The sequence below is a fragment of the Archocentrus centrarchus genome, chromosome 4, assembly GCF_007364275.1.
Source record: "Archocentrus centrarchus isolate MPI-CPG fArcCen1 chromosome 4, fArcCen1, whole genome shotgun sequence".
Classification (NCBI taxonomy): Eukaryota; Metazoa; Chordata; class Actinopteri; order Cichliformes; family Cichlidae; genus Archocentrus; species Archocentrus centrarchus.
Genome location: NC_044349.1, coordinates 34,532,299 through 34,552,217, shown reverse-complemented (window position 1 = coordinate 34,552,217; position 19,919 = coordinate 34,532,299). Strand labels below are relative to the sequence as shown.

The 19,919-nt window shown below is 40.8% G+C and overlaps 1 protein-coding gene across 1 annotated transcript in view; it reads left to right on the top strand.

The window, feature by feature from the left end:
• The window catches only part of nfic (nuclear factor I/C), a 58,353-nt gene extending 45,613 nt beyond the window's left edge, over window positions 1-12,740 (top strand). Inside the window, exons 11-13 of the mRNA XM_030727063.1 lie at window positions 4,185-4,368; window positions 11,463-11,551; window positions 11,685-12,740. Of these exons, the coding sequence (XP_030582923.1) occupies window positions 4,185-4,368; window positions 11,463-11,551; window positions 11,685-11,705 (294 nt within the window). The 3' untranslated portion in view covers window positions 11,706-12,740. The remainder of the gene's footprint in view (window positions 1-4,184; window positions 4,369-11,462; window positions 11,552-11,684) is intronic.
• Window positions 12,741-19,919: the final 7,179 nt, after the last annotated feature.

Below are 19,919 nucleotides of genomic sequence, written 5' to 3'. Positions count from 1 at the left end.
AATGCTTTTTGGCCACTTAAAATAGCTTTATAGATCTGTGATGTTATATTTGTTGCAATTTCTGCAGCCTTCTGAGCCAGATTTCTGTTTAAAAATAGACAGTTTTTACCTTGATAAAAAACAAATATATAAAAGTCACAATGCCAAAAACTGATCACAGCTTCTACCTTGTGATAGAAATGCTGTTTCTTGCTCAAAATGACCTGATATCATTCATGAGAGATACGTTTGACACATGTTTCATAGATTATAGGTCGACAAGTCATTTACAATTGTTTAAATACAGGCAATCATTTTTTGGCAAATACGGAAAATTGCTTTTTGGTAGACGATCACTTTTTTGGCACAATACGTCCAAATATTTCTTCAACTTTGGCGTAGTGTTTTTGAAGCTAGATAGCACTTTGTCGCCAGCACAGCTTGCACAACTAACCTTGATATTGTCATCTTTAGCTGACTCAAACTCAAAATAGTTCCTGTATTTCCAGCTAGAAAACGTGCATCTCTCTCCTCCCTCCATTGTTTACGTTTGTGTCGCTGTGTGCTATTATTGTCCTCGTGCTGAAAACGGGACTAAATTGTCGCATCGGCCAGACTTCACCCCCCCAAGATGCAAGAAGAAAGCAAAAATATATCTTTGTACTAAGGAAAATGACAAAAATAGTAACGCACAGTGACTTGGATAAGTAACTTTAATCTGATTACTGGACTGCAAATAGTAACGCATTAGATTACTCGTTACAGAAAAAAGTAGTCAGATTAGAGTAGCGCGTTACTGACATCACTGGTCTTGGTATGCTGAAACATTAAGAGTTCCTACACCACAGGCCTATGTGGCATGTGGGAGGTGGGGTGTCTCTCCTGGGTGTTTCTCCCACCCAGGGGCCGCCTGGAACTTTGGGATTTCAGTGCTCCTCGGGGGGCTGCAGATAGCCCAGGTTTCCTGAGTCTTTCTCTGTCTGTCTCACATTGGGACATTGTTGCAGCTTTTCACCCTCATTATCAAGTACATTTTGTAACAAAGACAATTCTTTCTTTTGCATTCGCACTCACACTACAGTGCATTCAGACCATGATTCTAATTGCAAAAAGCATTAAGAGTTCCTTTTTACTGGAACTAAGTGGCCGAGCCCAACTTTCAAAAAACAACCCCACACCATAATCCCTCCTCCACCAATCTTTACACTTGTTACAATGCAGTCGGACAGGTACTGTTCTCCTGGCAACTGCAAAACCCAGACTCATCCATCAGATTGCCAAAGAGAGAATTGTGATTTGTCACTCCAGAGACCACGTCTCCACTGCTCCAGAGTCCAGTGGTGGCGTGCTTTACACCACTGCAACCAACACTTTGCATTTTGCTTGGTGACGTAAGGCTTGGATGCAGCTGCTTGGCAATGGAAACCCGTTCCATGAAACTTTCTACCCACTGTTCTTGAGCTATTCTGAAGGACACATGAAGTTTGGAGGTCTGTAGCAATTGACTCTTCAGAAAGTTGACGACCTCTGTTTACTATGCACCTCGGCATCCACTGACTCTGCTCTGTGATTACATGGCCCATCAGTTCATTGCTGAATTTCTGTCATTCTCAATCGCTTCTGCTTTGTTATAATACCATTAAGAGTTGTCTGTGGAATATTTAGTATATTTAGTGGCATCCTATCACAGTACCATGCTGGAATAGAAGCAGTCTACATGCCTAGGTGCTTGGTTTGTATACCTGTGGCCATAGAAGTGATTTGAACACCTGAATTCAATGATTTGGATGAGCAAATGAGCACTTTTGGCAATATAAAATAGTCTTGACATGTGAGGCTGAAATGGTTTGGACATTCATGATTAAGGTACTATCGTGGTCCTTGGCCATATGCCCAGTGTTTGTGTTTGTTCTGTGAGGTTCTGTTTTTTGTTATATCTCTAGTTGTGTTTCTTAGTTTCCTTACAATTTAGATTCTCAGTTTGTTATAGTTTTTGAATTCTGCTTTTAGTTATAGTTATCCCATTCCTGTCTTCCCTTGTTCTTCTTGGCTTCCTGCGTCTCTTTGTTGCAGTGTCTGTTTGTCTCTATGTCTTTGTCCCTTGTCTCTTGTGTATTCTATTACTCGTGTTGTGTTAAGTCTGTGTTTGTGTCTTGTTTGGTCACTTCCTGTTTTATTTTGACAGTCCCTTGTTCCCTGTGCTTTGTGTTGAGTTTTGCTTCCTTTGGGTCATTAGTCTCATTTGGTTCACCTGTTGTTCCCTGCTGTAACCACTCTCCCCAATTACCTTGTGTGTATTTAAACCTGCCGTAAAGTTTAGTTCTGTCTCATGTGTCCTGCATTTGGGTTTACCTCTACCAGCCACACAGCCAAACCGTGACAGGTACAAGGCTTTGCAATTCTTAGTTTATGTCACACCATCAAATTGAATCAAATAAAAAATGGGCTGTTAACTGCCATTGTGCTTTTTTTTTCATTTCATACAAATGGATAATTTGAGTTTTTGAGTTTATTGGTGACAACATATGCCTAAAATGTAGTGTAGCCGATAAATAAATACATTTTCCTGCAGTTTTTCTTATGTGTGAGAGACTCAGAAACACCTATCTGTTTCTCATGTTGCTACTCACTTCCTCTTGAATTTCTCATACAGATGAGGGATAGTGAATTTACTGGACAAAGGATGTTGAATATGGAGCGGCCATGCAGGAAAAAAACAAGGAAGACCACAGAGGCTATGTTTCTACTGCCGAGGTGCCGGTGCTCTTCCCAGTGCTGGTGTCGGTTTCAATGAACCGGTGAAAAGCTTAAGAACGAGACTGCATTTCCACCACACTTTGTGAACTGATCCTTTACATATGAGTGTGGGCGGGTCTTCATCTGGACACGGAAGCCAAAGGGCACAAATGTGGGAGAACACGCTCCCCTTTCTTGCGCTCCGAACACATTTTACGGTCCAAACAAAACTACTGCAGCATCTGTGTGTGGCACAAGATAAACACAGTGATTACGAGCAAGATGACAAGTACGCACATATCTGTGATATGAACTGATACAAAGCAGCAAGTTCAGCCTTAGGGCCCAACCTAATTCACAGCCGTGAAAATTTCATCGCTTTTCTCATGTAATACACACCTTGCAGTGAAATTGCAGTAGAAAACTTTAAGTTGAGATGGCAGAGTCAGGCCCTTCTGCTGCTTTTGTCGCGTGTTCTTGGTTTGAGACTAGCCAGCTTGTGCGGCCGGAGTTGAACCCATTTTTCGGCCGAGCACCGAGTGCTTTTGCTTTGGAAAAACCGCTGAATGGTTCAAATACTGGCACCGGCACACCATCGGTGGAAAAAGGGTCAGAGAAGGTCATGGATGCAGTGAAGGAGGACATGCAGAGGGTTGGTGTGACAGAAGAGGAAGCTAGGGGTAGGGCAAGATGGAGACAGATGATCCACTATGTGATCCACCCTCAAAAGGAGCAGCACAAAGAAAAAGTAGTCACACCTACATTTTTATTCCACGCTGGATATGCACAGTGCATTAGGCTACTCCCTCTGAGTTCCAGTCTGTACATCCCAGTCTCCACCTTAAGCACTAAACCTACACAAGCATGACACCACCTCTGTGCACAGCAGTAGGATATTTCTCACTATTGTGGGTTTGGGACTTTTTTTATTCAACTTTTTCTACATTTTCAAGGAACTTAAGGGACATAGTACCTGATTTAAATGTCTTCCAGGCTCTTACCCTACAGAAACAATGAAAGTTATTTGTCAAAACAGCATCATTAGGATAAAACTAATGTAAGGATTAATAAATAAACTCCACATAGCGTAGAGCATATTCCAGCATTCTACTGATTTAAGTCAAATGTTTTGTTTATTGTATGTTGGTTGCTCTTCCCATGAACATATGGCTACCTTTTTTCCCCAAATGTTTTTGTGAGTAAATCTCAAAGGAGGAGTACTCAAAGTCCACTTCCAGAGTGTGGACTCTGGAAGTGGGCCCTAATGTCTGACATGTACCAAATATAAACCAGTATTGATAGATTTTAACTTGGTGTATTAATTGAACTGCCATGTTAACAAAAACTGTACTTCCTGATACTCACATGCAGTCGTTGCAGTACTTTAGTTTCTGTTCTAACACAGTCAACAGACTATCTCTGTGGAAAATTTCATTTAAATATGTATATATTTTTCTAACATTTTCCAGCTGAATGGGAGTAACCAGGTTAAAGTACCCAGTCACTACATCTCATCTCAAATGTTGGCACCTCCTGGACCTGCACCCTCCCTGGCTAGTCCCCCATCCTCCCTTTCCAGACCAACCCTTCCTACAGAGTCAAAAGCTACTACCACGTCTTCTGATACAGGAACAAACTCCCCCACATCACCCAGTAAGTGGTCATAAATATTTTATCAGCTTATCATTATACATATACACATAGAATATATGTACAGTTTTTACAATACAAAACCTGTCAGTCAATACGTTCTGATAAATAGTTGCATATTTGTTTGTATCTAATGACAAAAAGTTTAATGGAAGTATAGATGAAAATTAGCACAGAGGCTTTTTGGTACAAGTGGTCCTGCGGGGTATTTTAGACTGATGGCTTGAAAAACACAAAATTAACCTGATTATTCATTGAAGATAAAAAAGCTAGTGGCAAGTAGAAAAACTGATGGTCTGGTCCCCACAATGCCTTGACATCAGCATCATGGAGACAACCTCAAACATCCATCCATCCATTTTCTTCTGCTTATCTGGGGCCAGTCCATGGGGGCAGTAGCCTAAGTAGAGAAACCCTGACCTCATTCTCCCCCCACCTCCTCCAGCTTATCTGGGGAACACCGAGGCTTTCACAGGCCAACCGAGAGATGTAATCTCTCCAGCATATCCTAGGTCTACCCTGGGGCATCCTCCTGGTAGGACATGCCCGGAATACCTCACCCAAGAGGTGCCCAAGGGGCATCCTAGTCAGGTGCCTGAACGACCTCAATTGGCTCCTTTTGATGTGGAGGAGTAGTGACTCTATTGAGCCCCTCTTAAATGCTTCACCCTATCTGTAAAGGAGAGTGCAGAAACCCTTTGGAGGAAGCTCATTTCCACCGCAGTCTTGTTCTTTTGGTCACTACCCAAAGCTCCTGACCATAGGTGAGGTAAAGATGTAGATTGACCAGTAAATCAACAGCTTCACTTTTACATTCAGCTCTCTCTTCACCACAACGGACTGGTATAGCGTCCGCATCACTGCAGCCTCAGCCCCATTCAATCTGTCAATCTCCTGCTTCCCTCGCTCATGAACAAGACCTCAAGCTATTTAAACTCCTCCACCTCCACTCCAACTTGTCCCTGACCTGGAGTGGGCACCACAACCTTCTCCGGCTGAGGACAATGGCCTCAGACTTGGAAGTGTTAATTCTCATACCCGTTTCTTCATATTCTCCTGCAAACTGCTCCAGCGCAAGCTGGAGGCCACCACCTGATGAAGCCAACAGGACCACATCATCTGCAAAAAGCAGGGAGATTCTGAGGACACAAGGCGGAAGCCTTCCACCAATTGGCTACACCTAGAAATTCTGTAGATAAAAATTATGAACAGAATGGGTGACAAAGGACAGCCCTGGCAGAGGCCAACACCCACAGGAAACAACTCTGACTTATTGCTGTCAATGTGGACCAAGCTGTCTCTGCAGTTGTACGGGGACTGAATGGCTCATAATAATGGAAGAGACACCCCATATTTCAACAGCACCACTCACAGGATACTCCAAGGGGTGTGGTCGAATGCATTCTCCAGGTCCACAAAACATATGTAGGCTGGATGGGCAAACTCCCACTCACACTCAAATATCCTTGAGACCATAAAAAGCTGGTCCAGCATTCTGCGACCAGGATGAAAACCACATTGTTCCTCCTGAATCTGAGGTTCAACTAACAGATGAACTCTCCTTTCCAGCACCCTGGCATAAACCTTCCCAGGGAGGTGGAGAAGTGTGATTCCCCGATAGCTGGAGCACACCTTCTGGTTCCCTTTCTTGAAGATGAAGAGTGATGGGTGAGTCACCCCCAAAAATCCCTAGACTCTGCTTCCTCTACAGAAAGTGTGCCAGTGGGATTCAGGAGCCACCTTCCTGAATCACCACCATACCATGTTGGAGGGGTTTGTGTGTCCCAGGAATCACAGGGGCACTTTCATCCAGGGGATTTTGCCCTCTGGTAGGGTCTCCCTAGGCAAATTGGTCCTGGGTGAGGGGGAGACAAAGAACGATTCAGTTGACCCTTATGACAAAGAGATCAAGGGAACTGTTTACCCTGCCTGCGATAGGGTTAACGGAGCCCCATCATGGAGTCAGGCCTGGGGACGGTGCTTGAAGAAGAGTATCTGGTTGCCGGACTTCAGCCTGTGGAGCGCGGCCAGGTACAGCCTAAAGAGGAGACATGGGCACGTCCTCCTGTAGGCCCACCATCCGCAGGTGCAGTGTGTGTTGGGCAGCGGCCAACAGCAGAGACCCTGGCATACCAATCCCCCAGCTATCAAGACTGGCTATTGGAACATGAAATGTCACCTCTCTGGTGGGGAAGGAGAGGTTGAGGTTGAGAGATACTAGCTAGATATAGTCGGGCTCACCTCAACGCACGGCTTAGGCTCTGGAGCCAATCACTGGCAGTGAAGTGATTCATCAAGCCAAAGAAGGAGTCCTATCAAGCTTGGTCAGCCTGTGGGGCTTCAGCCACTGTCCAAGTGCAATGTGGCTTGGCCAATGGCTGATGCAAAAACTTGAGTGTGGGAGGAGTTCAGCGAGGCCATGGAAAAAGACTTTTGGACTGCCTCGAAGTGATTCTGGCAAACCGTCAGGTGACTCAGGACCGTCAGCTCTCCTCATACGGTGTACAATGTGGGTGAAGAGCTGCTGACTTCAACTGAGGATATAGTTGGGTGGTGGAAGGAATACTTCAAGGACCTCCTTAGTCCCACCAACACTTTCAAATACTTTTCAGTATTAAGGTGGTCAAATAATAGTTATTAATAAATGCTGCACACTTCATTTTCTGAAATGTAAACATATATATGTAATAAGATGGCACTGTTGCCACAGTGTAAAAACAGTTAGCTGATAACTTTCAGTCAGCAGAAACTGTCTGTGTTTGCACTTCAATGTTCAGTCCTATGCACATGGTTGTTAAATGGACTGATTCTTATATAGCACTTTTCTACTCTATTTGAACACTCAAAGCAGTTTATACAACATGTTTCATTCACCCATTCACATCCATTCACTTTTTTCTATGCCTACATACTTTCTATCTAGCATTCACACACATTCACATCGGGGTTCAGTATCTTGCCCAAGGATTCTTTCTGAAACAGACTTGAGCATCCAGGGATTGAACCTTCTGATTAGTAAATGACCTGCTCTATCTCCTGAGCTACAGCCACCTGATGTTGAACTTATATTGCACAATTATATAATTTGCTCATATTTTACCATGCTTGTGTGAATACTATTAGTTACTAAATCCTTTTCACCGAACTGTATGTGTCAGCAAAGTGATGACTGCCTGACAGTGTTTGTCATGATCTGGGGTCTTCAGCCCTGCGCTTTGGGTTTAACATTTTAGTTTTGCTTATTTTCTGATTAGTTTGTTCTTTATTGTTTTCATTTAGATTTTATATTCTAGCCTTATTTCCTGTTTTGTTTCTATGATGTTATTCTCAGATTATGTTTTCTTTATTTGTAATTATTGTTATCACTCTTTAGTCAATTTCTCAAGTTCACTTTATTTAACTCTGCTGTCAATGACAGATGACGGTCAGTGAAGCTGATCTGATACCTAACCAACTGTCTGTCCGTGCGTGTCCTTCATCCGTCCGTCCATCAACTTCCTGCTAATTTCCTACTCTTTGGTCATTTTATATTTGAGATCTTGGCACAAATACTCTTTGGGTGAGGCTCCACAGAAGCAAAGGATTTTAGATTTTTGACTTTTGACTTTTTTTTTTCCATTTTTTAATAAATTTTTTAAACTTTTGATAAATAATGTACATTGATGTTTACCTTTAATCCTGAAGCCTCCCTTATTCCTTGGACGACTCTTTTGAAACTTGGTATGAGTATCCAATGTGCAAAGCTCTACAACATGCAATTTTTTTTTTATTTAAATTTTTAAATTTTTTCCAAAGATCCCTATAGAAGAGACACCAAGGGAACTGTTTACCCTGCCTGGGACAGGGTTACTGGGACCCCACTCTGGAGCCAGGCTTGGGGAGGGAGCTTGAGGGAGAGCTTCTGGTGGCCAGAAGCTCTCTGGCCACTTCAGTCGGGCACAGACTGAAGAGAAGACATTGGCCTGCCCTCCTGTAGGCCCACCACCCTCAGGAGGCGTCATATGGTCGGGTGCAATGTGTGTTGTGCAGTGGCCAAGGACGGAGGCCCTGGCAGACAGATCCCGGCTATCGAGACTGGCTATTGGGACATAGAATGTCACCTCTCTGGTGGGGAAGGAGCCTGAGCTGGTGCATGAGGTTGAGCGATACCGACTAGATATAGTCAGGCTCACCTCAATGCATGGCCTGGGCTCTGGAAACAGTCTCCTGGAGAGGGGCTGGATTCTGTTCCGGTCTGGAATTGCCCTTGGTGAGAGGCGGCGAGCTGGGGTGGGTATTCTTGTATCCCCTCAGCTTGCTGCCTGCACGCTGGAGTTTTCACAGGTGGACGAGAGTGTTGGTTCCCTCTGCCTTCAGGCTGGGGAATGGGTCCTGATTGTTGTTTGCGCTTATGCACCAAATGACAGTTCAGAGTACCCACCCTTCTTGAGGGTGAGTTCTTTGGCAGGGTGCTCAAGGGTGCTCCATGCGGTGACTCCATCATCCTACTGGGAGACTTCAACACTCACACACACAAAAACTTTGTGGAAGGAGCTCGGTGAGGCCATGGAAAAAGACTTTTGGATGGCCTCGAAGCGATTCTGGCAAACCGTCAGGTGACTCAGCAGGGGAAAGCAATGCTCTACTTACATGGTCTAAAGTGCCGGTGGGGCGCTGCTGACCTCAACTGAGGCTATAGTCAGGCGGTGGAAGGAATACTCTGAGGACTTCCTTAAATCTTTAACTCCAGGCGATCGCTGCTGAAGCGCCCGTTACTTGCCCTCAATAGCGGCGAACAGCTGACTGAGACGTGGCGTATCGGCTCGGAGTCGGCTGATCAAAGAAACGTTGATCAGCTGGCGTATTACCGTAACTCCGCAACCGTTTGTCCTATCGGAAAAATGCAAACGGCTCCCGAAAGCCCAGAAATTGCACGTCACAGCCATATAGGGGTATTATGGTATTTGTCGCCGGAAGTCCGCGAACGGCGGCACTTTTGAAGTATGTCGTGTCACAGTGGACACATTTGGTGTCAAAGGGTTAATCCCACTCACATGCCTTCTGTAGTGGAAGCAGAGTATGGGACTAGAGGGATGACTTGCCTATCACTGGGGGTGAGGTCACTGAGGTGGTTAAACAACTCCTTGGTGGCAGGGTCCTGAGTTCCTGAAGGCTCTGGATGTTCATATTGCATGGAGATCTAGTGCGGTGCTACTGGATTGGCAGACTGGAATGGTGGTCCCCATCTTTATGAAGGGAGACCAGAGGGTGTGCTCCAACTATCATGGGATCACTCTCCTCAGCCTTCCCAGTAAGGTCTATGCCAGGGTGCTGGAAAGGAGGGTCTGTCCGCTAGTCGAACCTCGGATTCAAGGGGAGCAATGGTCAAGTGTAGTCCTGTTTAAGGAAGCCTTTGTTCAGCTTCAGGACTGCACTTAGCATGTAGTCAATGCTAAGGATGACTTCAGAAGAGTTATGCAGATTTCCTTTTTCAATTGATTTATTTCCTTCACCTTTAAATATTTAGTATTTTATATATATATATATATATATATATATGTATATATATATTAGGGTGGGACTCGATTAAAAAAAGGCTTTGTAATTAATTAATTGAAATTAATCGCATTTTAATCACATTTAAATATTTAACATGAGAAATTTAAGTTTGGTTGATGAATGAATTAATATACATAAGCTTAAACTTCAAAATTTGTTTATTTTCCCACCAGTCTACTACACAGACCAATGAAGGGCGGAAGTGCTCCTGTGATAAGCAAACTCCTGAAATTACAGTTAAGAATCCAAAAAAAAAAAAAAGTTCAGCATCATAACTGGATAGTTTTATTCAACATTAATGTCTCACTTAATATAGTTGCAAATTAATCATTCACTCAGCTGTACCCCTTGATGTTGAAATGTGTTATGCTTGTTTTAACAGCTTATTTTGAATAAAAGACTTAAAATTAAACCACAAAAAGGAGCAAAAGTTCATTCTCCGTTTAACCAGCTGCTTTTACACAGCTGTGCTTCGCACTGTCACAGTTGCTAGGGGACATGAGCTACGCAGAGGTGAGGGCAGGCGACGCTGATATGAAGGCTAGCCGCTCACTTCCGGCCTTTGCGGTCTTCGTGGGTTGCGAAGGACCCGGTCTGCGTGGGCCGGGTCCTTCGAAGGATGTGGCCCTTGAATTTGGACATTGTGCGGCGATATAATCTGTATGCCTGGAACCCGTGCACGTTCCACGGTGCAAATGTGCGGTTAAAATGCGTTAAAATTTTTAATTCGTTAATTTCCCCGTAATTAATTAATCGATATTAACGCGTTAAAGTCCCACCCCTAATATATATATATATATATATATATATATATATATATATATATATATATATATATATATATATATATATATATATATATTTCCGTAGGTAGTTATCATTAATGGATAAGTGAAAGAAGATGGATGGACAGATATTAACTATCCATGCATATTGAGATATCCCTATAGCTCACTTGGTTGACCTATTTGCCCTATCTTGTGAAAAAGGATCAGAATACACAGGTCCTGAGGGAAGGAGGGGAGATGGTGTTAGGAGGTGGATTATTACCATCAAGACAGTGTAATTGCAATGTTAAATATACTAGTATTTTAAAGTGCTTTATAAATAAAATTGAGTTGAGTTGAATTGAGTAGTATTTATATAACACTTTTCTGGTCTTACTGACCTTTCAAAGTACTCTACACTATGAGCTGTGGTCCACAATTTGGAAAACCCGTTAGGTCAGATGTTAACACACCAGTTTGATGGCTTTTGTGGAATTTTTTTTTTTTTTTTGTCTTCCAACCTGCAATACACAGAATAAAGAGAGAGAGAGGCAGTACTCTGCCCAGCTCACATCAAATTTTCACATTCTGAATGAAAATATAAGCAATAGTGTGAAATGTGAAATGAACTTAATTCCCACCAGTGATTCTATAATGAGCAAGCTTAGATCTTTAGAGTTAGTTCTTCACCTTTAAATAAAAGAACTGAACTGACTGACTTGTTAAAGTGATTGACTATGTGAATTTTGGGAAACAATATGAGCCTGATGTTGTTAACACAAACACCCTCAGCATACTCTGCCCCAGGGACCCCTCCAGCTAATCGATCATCCTTCGTTGGAGTCACCCCTCGAGACCCAGGTGGACTCTACCAAGCTCAGGTCAGTGTAGTTCATTTGGCATTGTAAAGGTCAATTTAGGATAGATACAGATGATCCAAAACACTAAATATTTTGAGAGTTCAGTCTTCAGTGTGCTATTTATTTTTGTTTTAATTGTGTGTCTCCTTTCCAGTCTTGGTATTTGGGCAACTGAATGAACTCTGGAGGAAACGTGATTGTCATGACAGTGCAGTTCTGGGGGAAAAGAAACATTGCCAGAGGAAAATTACATTCATCTCTGGTCATACATACATATATATAAATATACTTTGCAATATATTTATATATGTGTAAAGAGACGTCCTGGATGGAAGAAGGATGCTGGTCTCATTCAGCCATTTTACAGACCTGGAATGAACTATGCTTAATGACATTACATGTTTGTCACAAATGGCATCATTTTCGCAGAAAAGTAACGACTTGGTGCAGAGGTCTGATTAGTCCAGATGAACTAGAGACCAGAACCAGGCATCAACACATCAGATTCTCAGAAGCCTGTAACCTAACTGTGTACCCAGGATGAATCCTGTTTCCCTGGGATGGATGTCAGCCTTGACCCCTATACTCGACACTAAGTCAACTACAAGGCCTATATAGACCTCATCCCTCCTTCAACACCCAAAATGCCCCTCTCTCCGCTGCAGGTGCTGCTTATAATATATGCAAATAAGCCTCCTTTAATTTCTGAACCGACTAGAAGAGATCCTGTTGTTAATACCTGTTTATTTGCACTTTTTAACTGTTATTGATACGTCTGAAAAAATTACAAGCTGAAACGCGCAGTTTATTTCTCTCTTCCCAACAAAACACAGAGGCTTTGTCTTTTCTTTTATTGACAATCATCCACCTGAAACCATTAAGTTGCTTTGTTTTTAAGACTGTTTGATTGTGCTTTTTGATAGAAAACAATGAGTAATAGTAGAATATAAGAGCTATATCCATGTCTCCTCCAACACAACACAGTGCTACAGTTGGAGGCCCAATTTTATTATCCCATATTAGAGGGCACGAGTGGGCCATGACCTTAATTTCAAAAGTACAGTGTTTTGACATTGACATGAAATTCAGTGTCAGTAGAATTATAAAAAGGCAAATACAGACCCGGATCATGTGGCAGCACAGCCAGCAATATACTGGCTGCTGAATGTGGATGAACTATAGCTTGGTGGTGTGTGTGTGTGTGTGTGTGTGTGTGTGTGTGTGTGTGTGTGTGTGTGTGTGTGTGTGTGTGTGTGTGTGTGTGTGTGTGTGTGTGTGTGTGTGTGTGTGTGTTCTGACAGTGGGAATTAGTCATGTTGTAGGGACTTAAATCTGTTTACAGAGTCACATTATGGGCACTTGTCTTCTTTATGGTGCCAAAGACTAAGTCTCCATAATGTAAATCATTTGAATTTTTGGTTGAGTTTAGGGAGGGATTCATTATGGTTGGGATTAAATGACTGAAAGGTAATGTAGCGTCCCTTGAAGTCATGGATACGTGACTGTGTGCGCGCGCGTGTGTATGTATGTAGGCGAATGTGTATGAGAACTAGATTTCTGCATTTCCACACTCATCCCTGCTTTGAAGAGATGTCCTGTAGTTTCTGTTTGTCTGAAAAACACAACATTTGTATATGTGTGTGGGTAGATTAGAAAGAGATATAGCAGGTGGTGCACTATGATTAAGTTAAAATACCTTTTTTTAAAAGGCATTATGATGTGGCATGTTGCCAAGCAGGTGGGTTTGGACAGTGTTTTTGTTTTTTCTTGAAGTTGTTGATGCTGACGAGCATGTACTGACTTATGGACAGTGGACACAATCTGGGTGTGTTGTGCAGCTGTAGGATAAGTGGTGGTCTCTGACAAGTTCTGCTCTGTGTAGTTCAACCCCAATCTGAACAATTTCTGAAGGAACAGCAGCAGTAGAGTTTGGTTTGGGGTTGGGCTGGATGGGCTGGGTGACACAGGTGAACAGAAGAATAGGTTAGCAGCAGTGCAAGAGTTGTTTTGCGGTTTGAAGTGCCAACATCAACAAATGAAGCATTTTAAACAAGAGTTGGTAGGTGATGCACTTTTCTGTGACCAATGTTGACACAAAGTTTGCATTATTGCTAGTGAGGCAAAGCAGTATTCTGTTATAGCTGACGTTTTTCAGCTTCAGTTATCAAATACATCTGTCAAACTCACTATCAGTCTTTTCAAAGGCTTACAGGTTGCATTTTAATAACTATAATCTGAAACATTTAAGAAACCTAACATCTCAAGTTTTCAAGATTAACAAAAGGTGAAACAAACAAACAAAAAAGAAAACTGAACAAAATCCAGAATCAAATTCTTGGATGCATATTAAACATCATAACTATTGCCATTTCTCTGTGAAATTCAGTGCAACCTTCAGAAGAAGGAGTAGTAGAAATATGCACCATGACCTTTTGATAAATCCTATACAGTGTCGGTGAGATTTTTAAGAAATAATATATTATAGTCTGTGCCATACTTTATCTTTACGAAGGATTGGTAACTATAAAGCATTCTGTTGACACTTGTCAATTTTTTATTATTTGTCTGTGGATTGTGCTTTTGGTGATTGAACATCACACCAGATGGATTTGAGTAACCTGTGTTAATCACAGGAAATTTTCTGCTGGATTGTTTCTGCCATTTTTTCCCACTTGCCTTCTGTATACACACAGTAGGAGAAAAGTCAAAACACCGTTCTTTAACTTGGTGTAGTTGCAGGAGGCTGTTTTCATGACCCAACAAGGATGTTCCATCTGCCTGGAAACACATGTTCTTCTTGGGAGAATCAAAGATTAAAAACAACAAATTCCACTGCTGTAATCTGAACAGTGACGGTCCTTTTCTTCTGGCTCCATGCTTCAGCACCTTCAATATAAAATTGGAAAATGGATACTGCTTTAAAGTGCCATATCTTTTTAGCTTTAACACAGAACCCCACAAATGCTCTCTGGGATGTAGACCTGCACACTTTCTGTTTGGAAAACCGCAGTGACTTGCAGGGCTTTATAAATACAACTCAGGCTCAGCTGAAGATGTTTAATCATTCAACAGGACAATAATTCAATTCAATTCAATTCCATATTATTTATATAGCGGGAGTTTACAACAACAGTCACTTCACATTGCTTTATATTGTAAGGTAAACACCCTACAATAATAGAGAGAACCCCTACAATCTAACATTCCTCTGTGAGCAAGGACTTGGCAACAATGTGGAGAAAGAGCTCCAGACAAAAGTTAATGACAAGCAGCATATAAATATGCTTTTTTTGTTTATTTATTTGTTTAACACACACTACTTATGGAGTGAGAAAGAGAGGAATGGAGAAGTGGATCATGGGATGTCCCCCAGCATTTAGCCCATTGACTTTTGTCATCTGGTTCAATAGATATATGCTATAATTGGTTATTGTCTGAACAAATGTCTGAAGTGTTTTGAATAATAGTATCTAATGGAAGCATGTATAATCTAAGTACTGGTCCTTGTACAGAAGCCTATCAAACTCCATGACCAATTTTTGTGTGTGAGGAAGACTCCTTCCTCCTGTCCTTATGCATGAAATTCTATCAAATAGGTACAGTTGACACCAGCAGGGCACATTTCTTTTAAAACTGACGGTGTAAATGTTGCGATAAGCATTATTGAATTCTGCACTGATGTCAAGCAAGACGAGCACTCAGGCCACGAGATGATTACTAAGATTAGGCCACAGTCCAAAAACATGCATGTTAGGTTAACTGGTACATTGTCTGTGAATGTGAGGTACATAAAATGCTTCAAGTGATTAGAATATAGCCCTGTTTGGTTAAATGTGGATGTGGTCTTAGTCCATTTAATTTTCACTAGTACTGTTTCTATGCTATGATGAACTCCAAATCTGTTCTTCTGTAAATGATCACACAACTAATTTACAACAACTCCTCAGAATTTTTTTAATTCTTACTGAGCTACAGTTCCACAGGCAGACACACTCCACACCCTGCCACAGCTGAAGTGTGTGTTAAACCAGAGGTTTAAAGAGAATGTACTGAAGTTCAGCACCTGAAGAACGGAAATTTGGAACTATTCAAATGCTTCACTGTGTTTCCAGTGAATAGTTAGCAAAGCAGGTGGCATAGTCACTGGAAATTTTGGAGAAATCCAGTGGTTTTGCTCATGGAAAATGTCATTCTTGACAGAAGGCAGACATCTGTGGGATCATGAAAATACCTTGAATATGCAACAAGCAGCAGAAAAAGACAGTGTTTCACAAATTGCAAAAATATGGACTGGCTTAATGTGTGTGTGTGTGTGTGTGTGTGTGTGTGTGTGTGTGTGTGTGTGTGTGTGTGTGTGTGTGTGTGTGTGTGTGTGTGTGTGTGAGAGATAATCCAGACAAAAAACTATTTTATTTTATACTATTTTTCTCCTGGTTTTCTCCTTGTGTCTCTGCGTTTATAAATGCTTGTGTAAGTTAATATGGGACTGAGCATGAGTTTTCGTTTTCCTGAGGATTTTAACTCACTTGGGCATCTCCCCATATAATTTGAATCTTTTAATTTTTGATGCTTTGGTTTGACCCTGTCTGTATCCAGTCAAGCCACATCCAAAATGTTAGAACACAGATGTGTCTTGTCCTTGTTCTTTCCCATGATTTGGGGTTATAGCTGAGTTAATTCAGTGCCTACAAGGAGTTCATAATATGGACAGAAAGCGTTGATATGAGCTGGATTTTAGTTTAAGGTTTAGTTAAAGTTGTCTTAAAGCTGATGTATAGTGCATGGTGCTGCCCTGGTCGCTGTGCTGACCTAAAGAATGCATGGCTCAACTTGATAATACCTCTCCATCTCTATCCTGCTCTTCCTCTTCCTTCTTTTCCTTCCTCTGTACTGTGGACTACATCAGAGGGAAATGGATGGAAGGCTATGTGTTTCTTTGAATTTTAATATCAGCTCTGTTAAACTTTTGCACGATATTTCGTAAAACACATTATGTGCCTTGCCTTTAGTTAAAGAACAATAATATTTTATGGAAACGTGATCATACGTTTCATGGTACAGCTGGTAGCACTTAAAAAAAAAAAAAAACAACAACAAAAAAGCTGCATGTGTGATTGCTCGACATTAACCAGTGTAGCAAGTGCACAGTTTTTGATTGTGGCAATTTGCCACCTGAGACAGTAGCCTAAGAGTAAGCTCCATGAAAGCTCTCACTAGCTCAGACACTGGGACAATGTCTTCTCTATTCAGCTAAAGACAGAGCCAATTTTACAGTGTGAAAGGAATAGTGTGACACTTTGGGGAAATACGCTTTTTTTACTGTCTTGTGAAGAAAATAACTTTATTCCCTAAATTATATGCATTTAGATGCAATTGAGGTAGCTCAGTTGTCATATTATGACCCACTGTAAGTGTGAACTTGGTCTGTAAGGCCTACCATTTGGTCATGTGTTCTCTGACTGGCTGGCAAATGTTTGTAGGGTTGCAAAGGGGTATACAGTGCTGCACTGAAAACCTGCTTGTGATTGCTTTAGTCACTAGCAGGTTACTATTGCCCATCCTTTGCATGGAACACTCTGACTTATCTTCAAACACTTGCCAACTACTTTCTGAGTGCGAGTGAAAGTGCAACACAAAGTGGAAATGGAGAACGTGCCTTCAAAATAAAAGTTGTTCCTGGCTGGCTAAAGCAGCCAGGAACAACTTTTAATTTGAAGGCAAACAATCTGTTTGCACAGCACCTTTGTTACTCCTGCTCATCTAGTAGTTGACAGGTGTTTGCAGACAAGTTGGTGTCTTCTCCCAAATACATACACCTGTTATCATATGACTTAGGTCCCATGCTTCATTTAATACAAAACATATGTGGACAAGTAGAAAAGACTGTCGTTCCCAGTATGTTAGACTGTTCTTTTAAGTGTGGATATTTTTCAGATATTTTCTGAGATACTCAGGTGTTGATTGCACTCGTATAGCTGATTGGATTCAGTGGGTGTGCTGTTTAAAGCTGACATGTTGACTGAGGTGTCTGTGGACTAATGTAAATGAATGTTGTTGGTGTTGCTATGTGTAAAGCCACATTCACACATTGTTAAATATTTGCTTAAATGTGTGTTTTATGAAAATGTGGGCAACAGTGTGTTTTTTTCAGGGTATGGTTATATATTGGATGCTTTGATTTGAAAATTGCAAAGGCTAAAACTTTGGTTGAGAAAGTAAATTCTGGTGGTGTGTCCTGCCTAAATGTTCACAATACAAACAGAAGCCATCTTCAGAGGCACTTGCAGACACATTTAAAAGTACTTATTGCAGGGAAAAGTCTTTAACTATATTGTGAACTTTTTGTCGGGCTTTAGCCAGTACGGCTGCCATGTGATGGAAGCATGTTAAACTTGTACAGGTTTAGGTTTCACAGTTCTGCAGCTTTATGACTGGTCACGAGAACACCGTCCATTTGCCTGTATGATCACTTTGACCATGTTATGCAACATGTGACAATGTACTACAAAAGGCCACAGATGACTTTTGAGTTTTGTATGGGTGCATACACATAACACTATTCTTACTTAACTTTGCTTTAGCTCATTTTTAAGTTTTCCTTGCGTTGTTATTATTTTGCTTTAGAATTATAGCTTTAAACACATCATTGTGTATAAAAATATATACAAAATGCACTTATTAGTTATTAAGATGTATAGAATGTTTAAATCAGTTGTGGCTTTCTTACAGAGTAAGTGAATCCATGAAATGGGAAAAATTGTGGCTCTTAAAGAAAAATCTGGATAACAAAGAATGAAGGGTAAGAACTGCAGTGGGACAGAGACAGTTTTGGACATCAGGTGAAGTGAAGTGAAACAGAATGCACACAAAGAGTGCACACCACTGCTAAGACTACACAGTCCTGTAAATGTGTAATTGTGATAAAAAAAAAAAAAAAAAGTTGACTGGATCCAAATGAAGTACAGTTGAGAAAGTGACTGACACAGCTGACGCAAGATTAGATGCTTGCAGCAACATTGTTAGAATGCATAAATCATGTTCTGGAATATTGAAGCTTTTTATTTGATGAGTTGTTCAAAATTGCACATTGGGTTGACTAATGAAAGGCTTCTTTGTACTGTAGCACCACACTTATAAAAATGTGGCCTTAAATTTTGGAGAACTGATACATTTAATGTATCGATAGAAGTTAAGCCATCAGTTTAAAAGGTTTAGGTCAAATACCTGTGTGAAGTAATAGTATGACATAGCAAACAAAATGTAAGTAATCCAGATTCATTGGTCAAAATGAAATGAAACAGTGGCATAGTAAAAAAAAAAAAAAAAAATATATATATATATATATATTTTTTTTTTTTTTTTTTTTTTTTTTTTATTTTAATTTTTACTGCAAACTCTTTTCTTTAGTAAGGATAGTGATGGTATCAGAACTGACAGAGTGTGCTTGGATTGCAGGGTTTAGTTATTTGACACACAGACCTAAGACTTGCAGCAATATAGGAAGAACCCATTACACCTGGCTGACTCAGGTTGTGGGTCAGGTCTTCAACATTAGCAAATCAGAGGAATGTTAAGTGTAATCTGTTCATTTGTACAAGATAAAAATTCAATTCAATTCATTTTTGTTTATATATTGCCAAATGACAGTCTTACCAATCAGTCTTTACCAACAGTTGTAAAGTAAAGACCCTACAATAATTACAGAGAAAAAATAGAAGCTGACTGGTAGAAGTTATAATTCAGAGCTTTATCTGGATTTTTATAATGTCTGTGATTATAAACCCTAAATAAATAACATGTATTTGGGTGGAATAATGTCTAGTAGCCTGACTATGGTGACATAGCCAAAACTGTATGAAGACAGACTGTGGTGCTTGTATAGATGCCAAAATTTTATGTACTTAATGTTATATTGATGAAGCAGTGTATTAACCTATGATGGGACTGATTGAGTTTGTAATTAGGCCCACTGTTCGCAAATATGTTTTTTCTTCCTGTGTAGAAAAAGTGTAACTTGCTTTTACATTTATTTGCTTTAAAAACTTAAGATAAATTTCTAACTGCTAGACTCAACGAAAACTATAGCTACAAATGTCCATGCAAGATGTGCAAGTGGTTTACATAAAACTTTGTAGTTGTTCTGTCACCTTGATGATATATTCTGAATTCTTTTTAGTGCTCTGTATCCAACCAAGATAAAATCAATTTAAACTTTCACTTATGGAAAGGACATGTGCAGAATTTATAGACAGGTGACTTAAAAGCCAAATTTTGGATGCAAGGCTTCAGGAAACAGCATGAACTGTTGATGTGTGACTTCATGTCTATTTCTCACTAAAGAGGAAAGCTTAAGTAATATGCCCACCCTGCTGAGTGGAAAACAAATCCA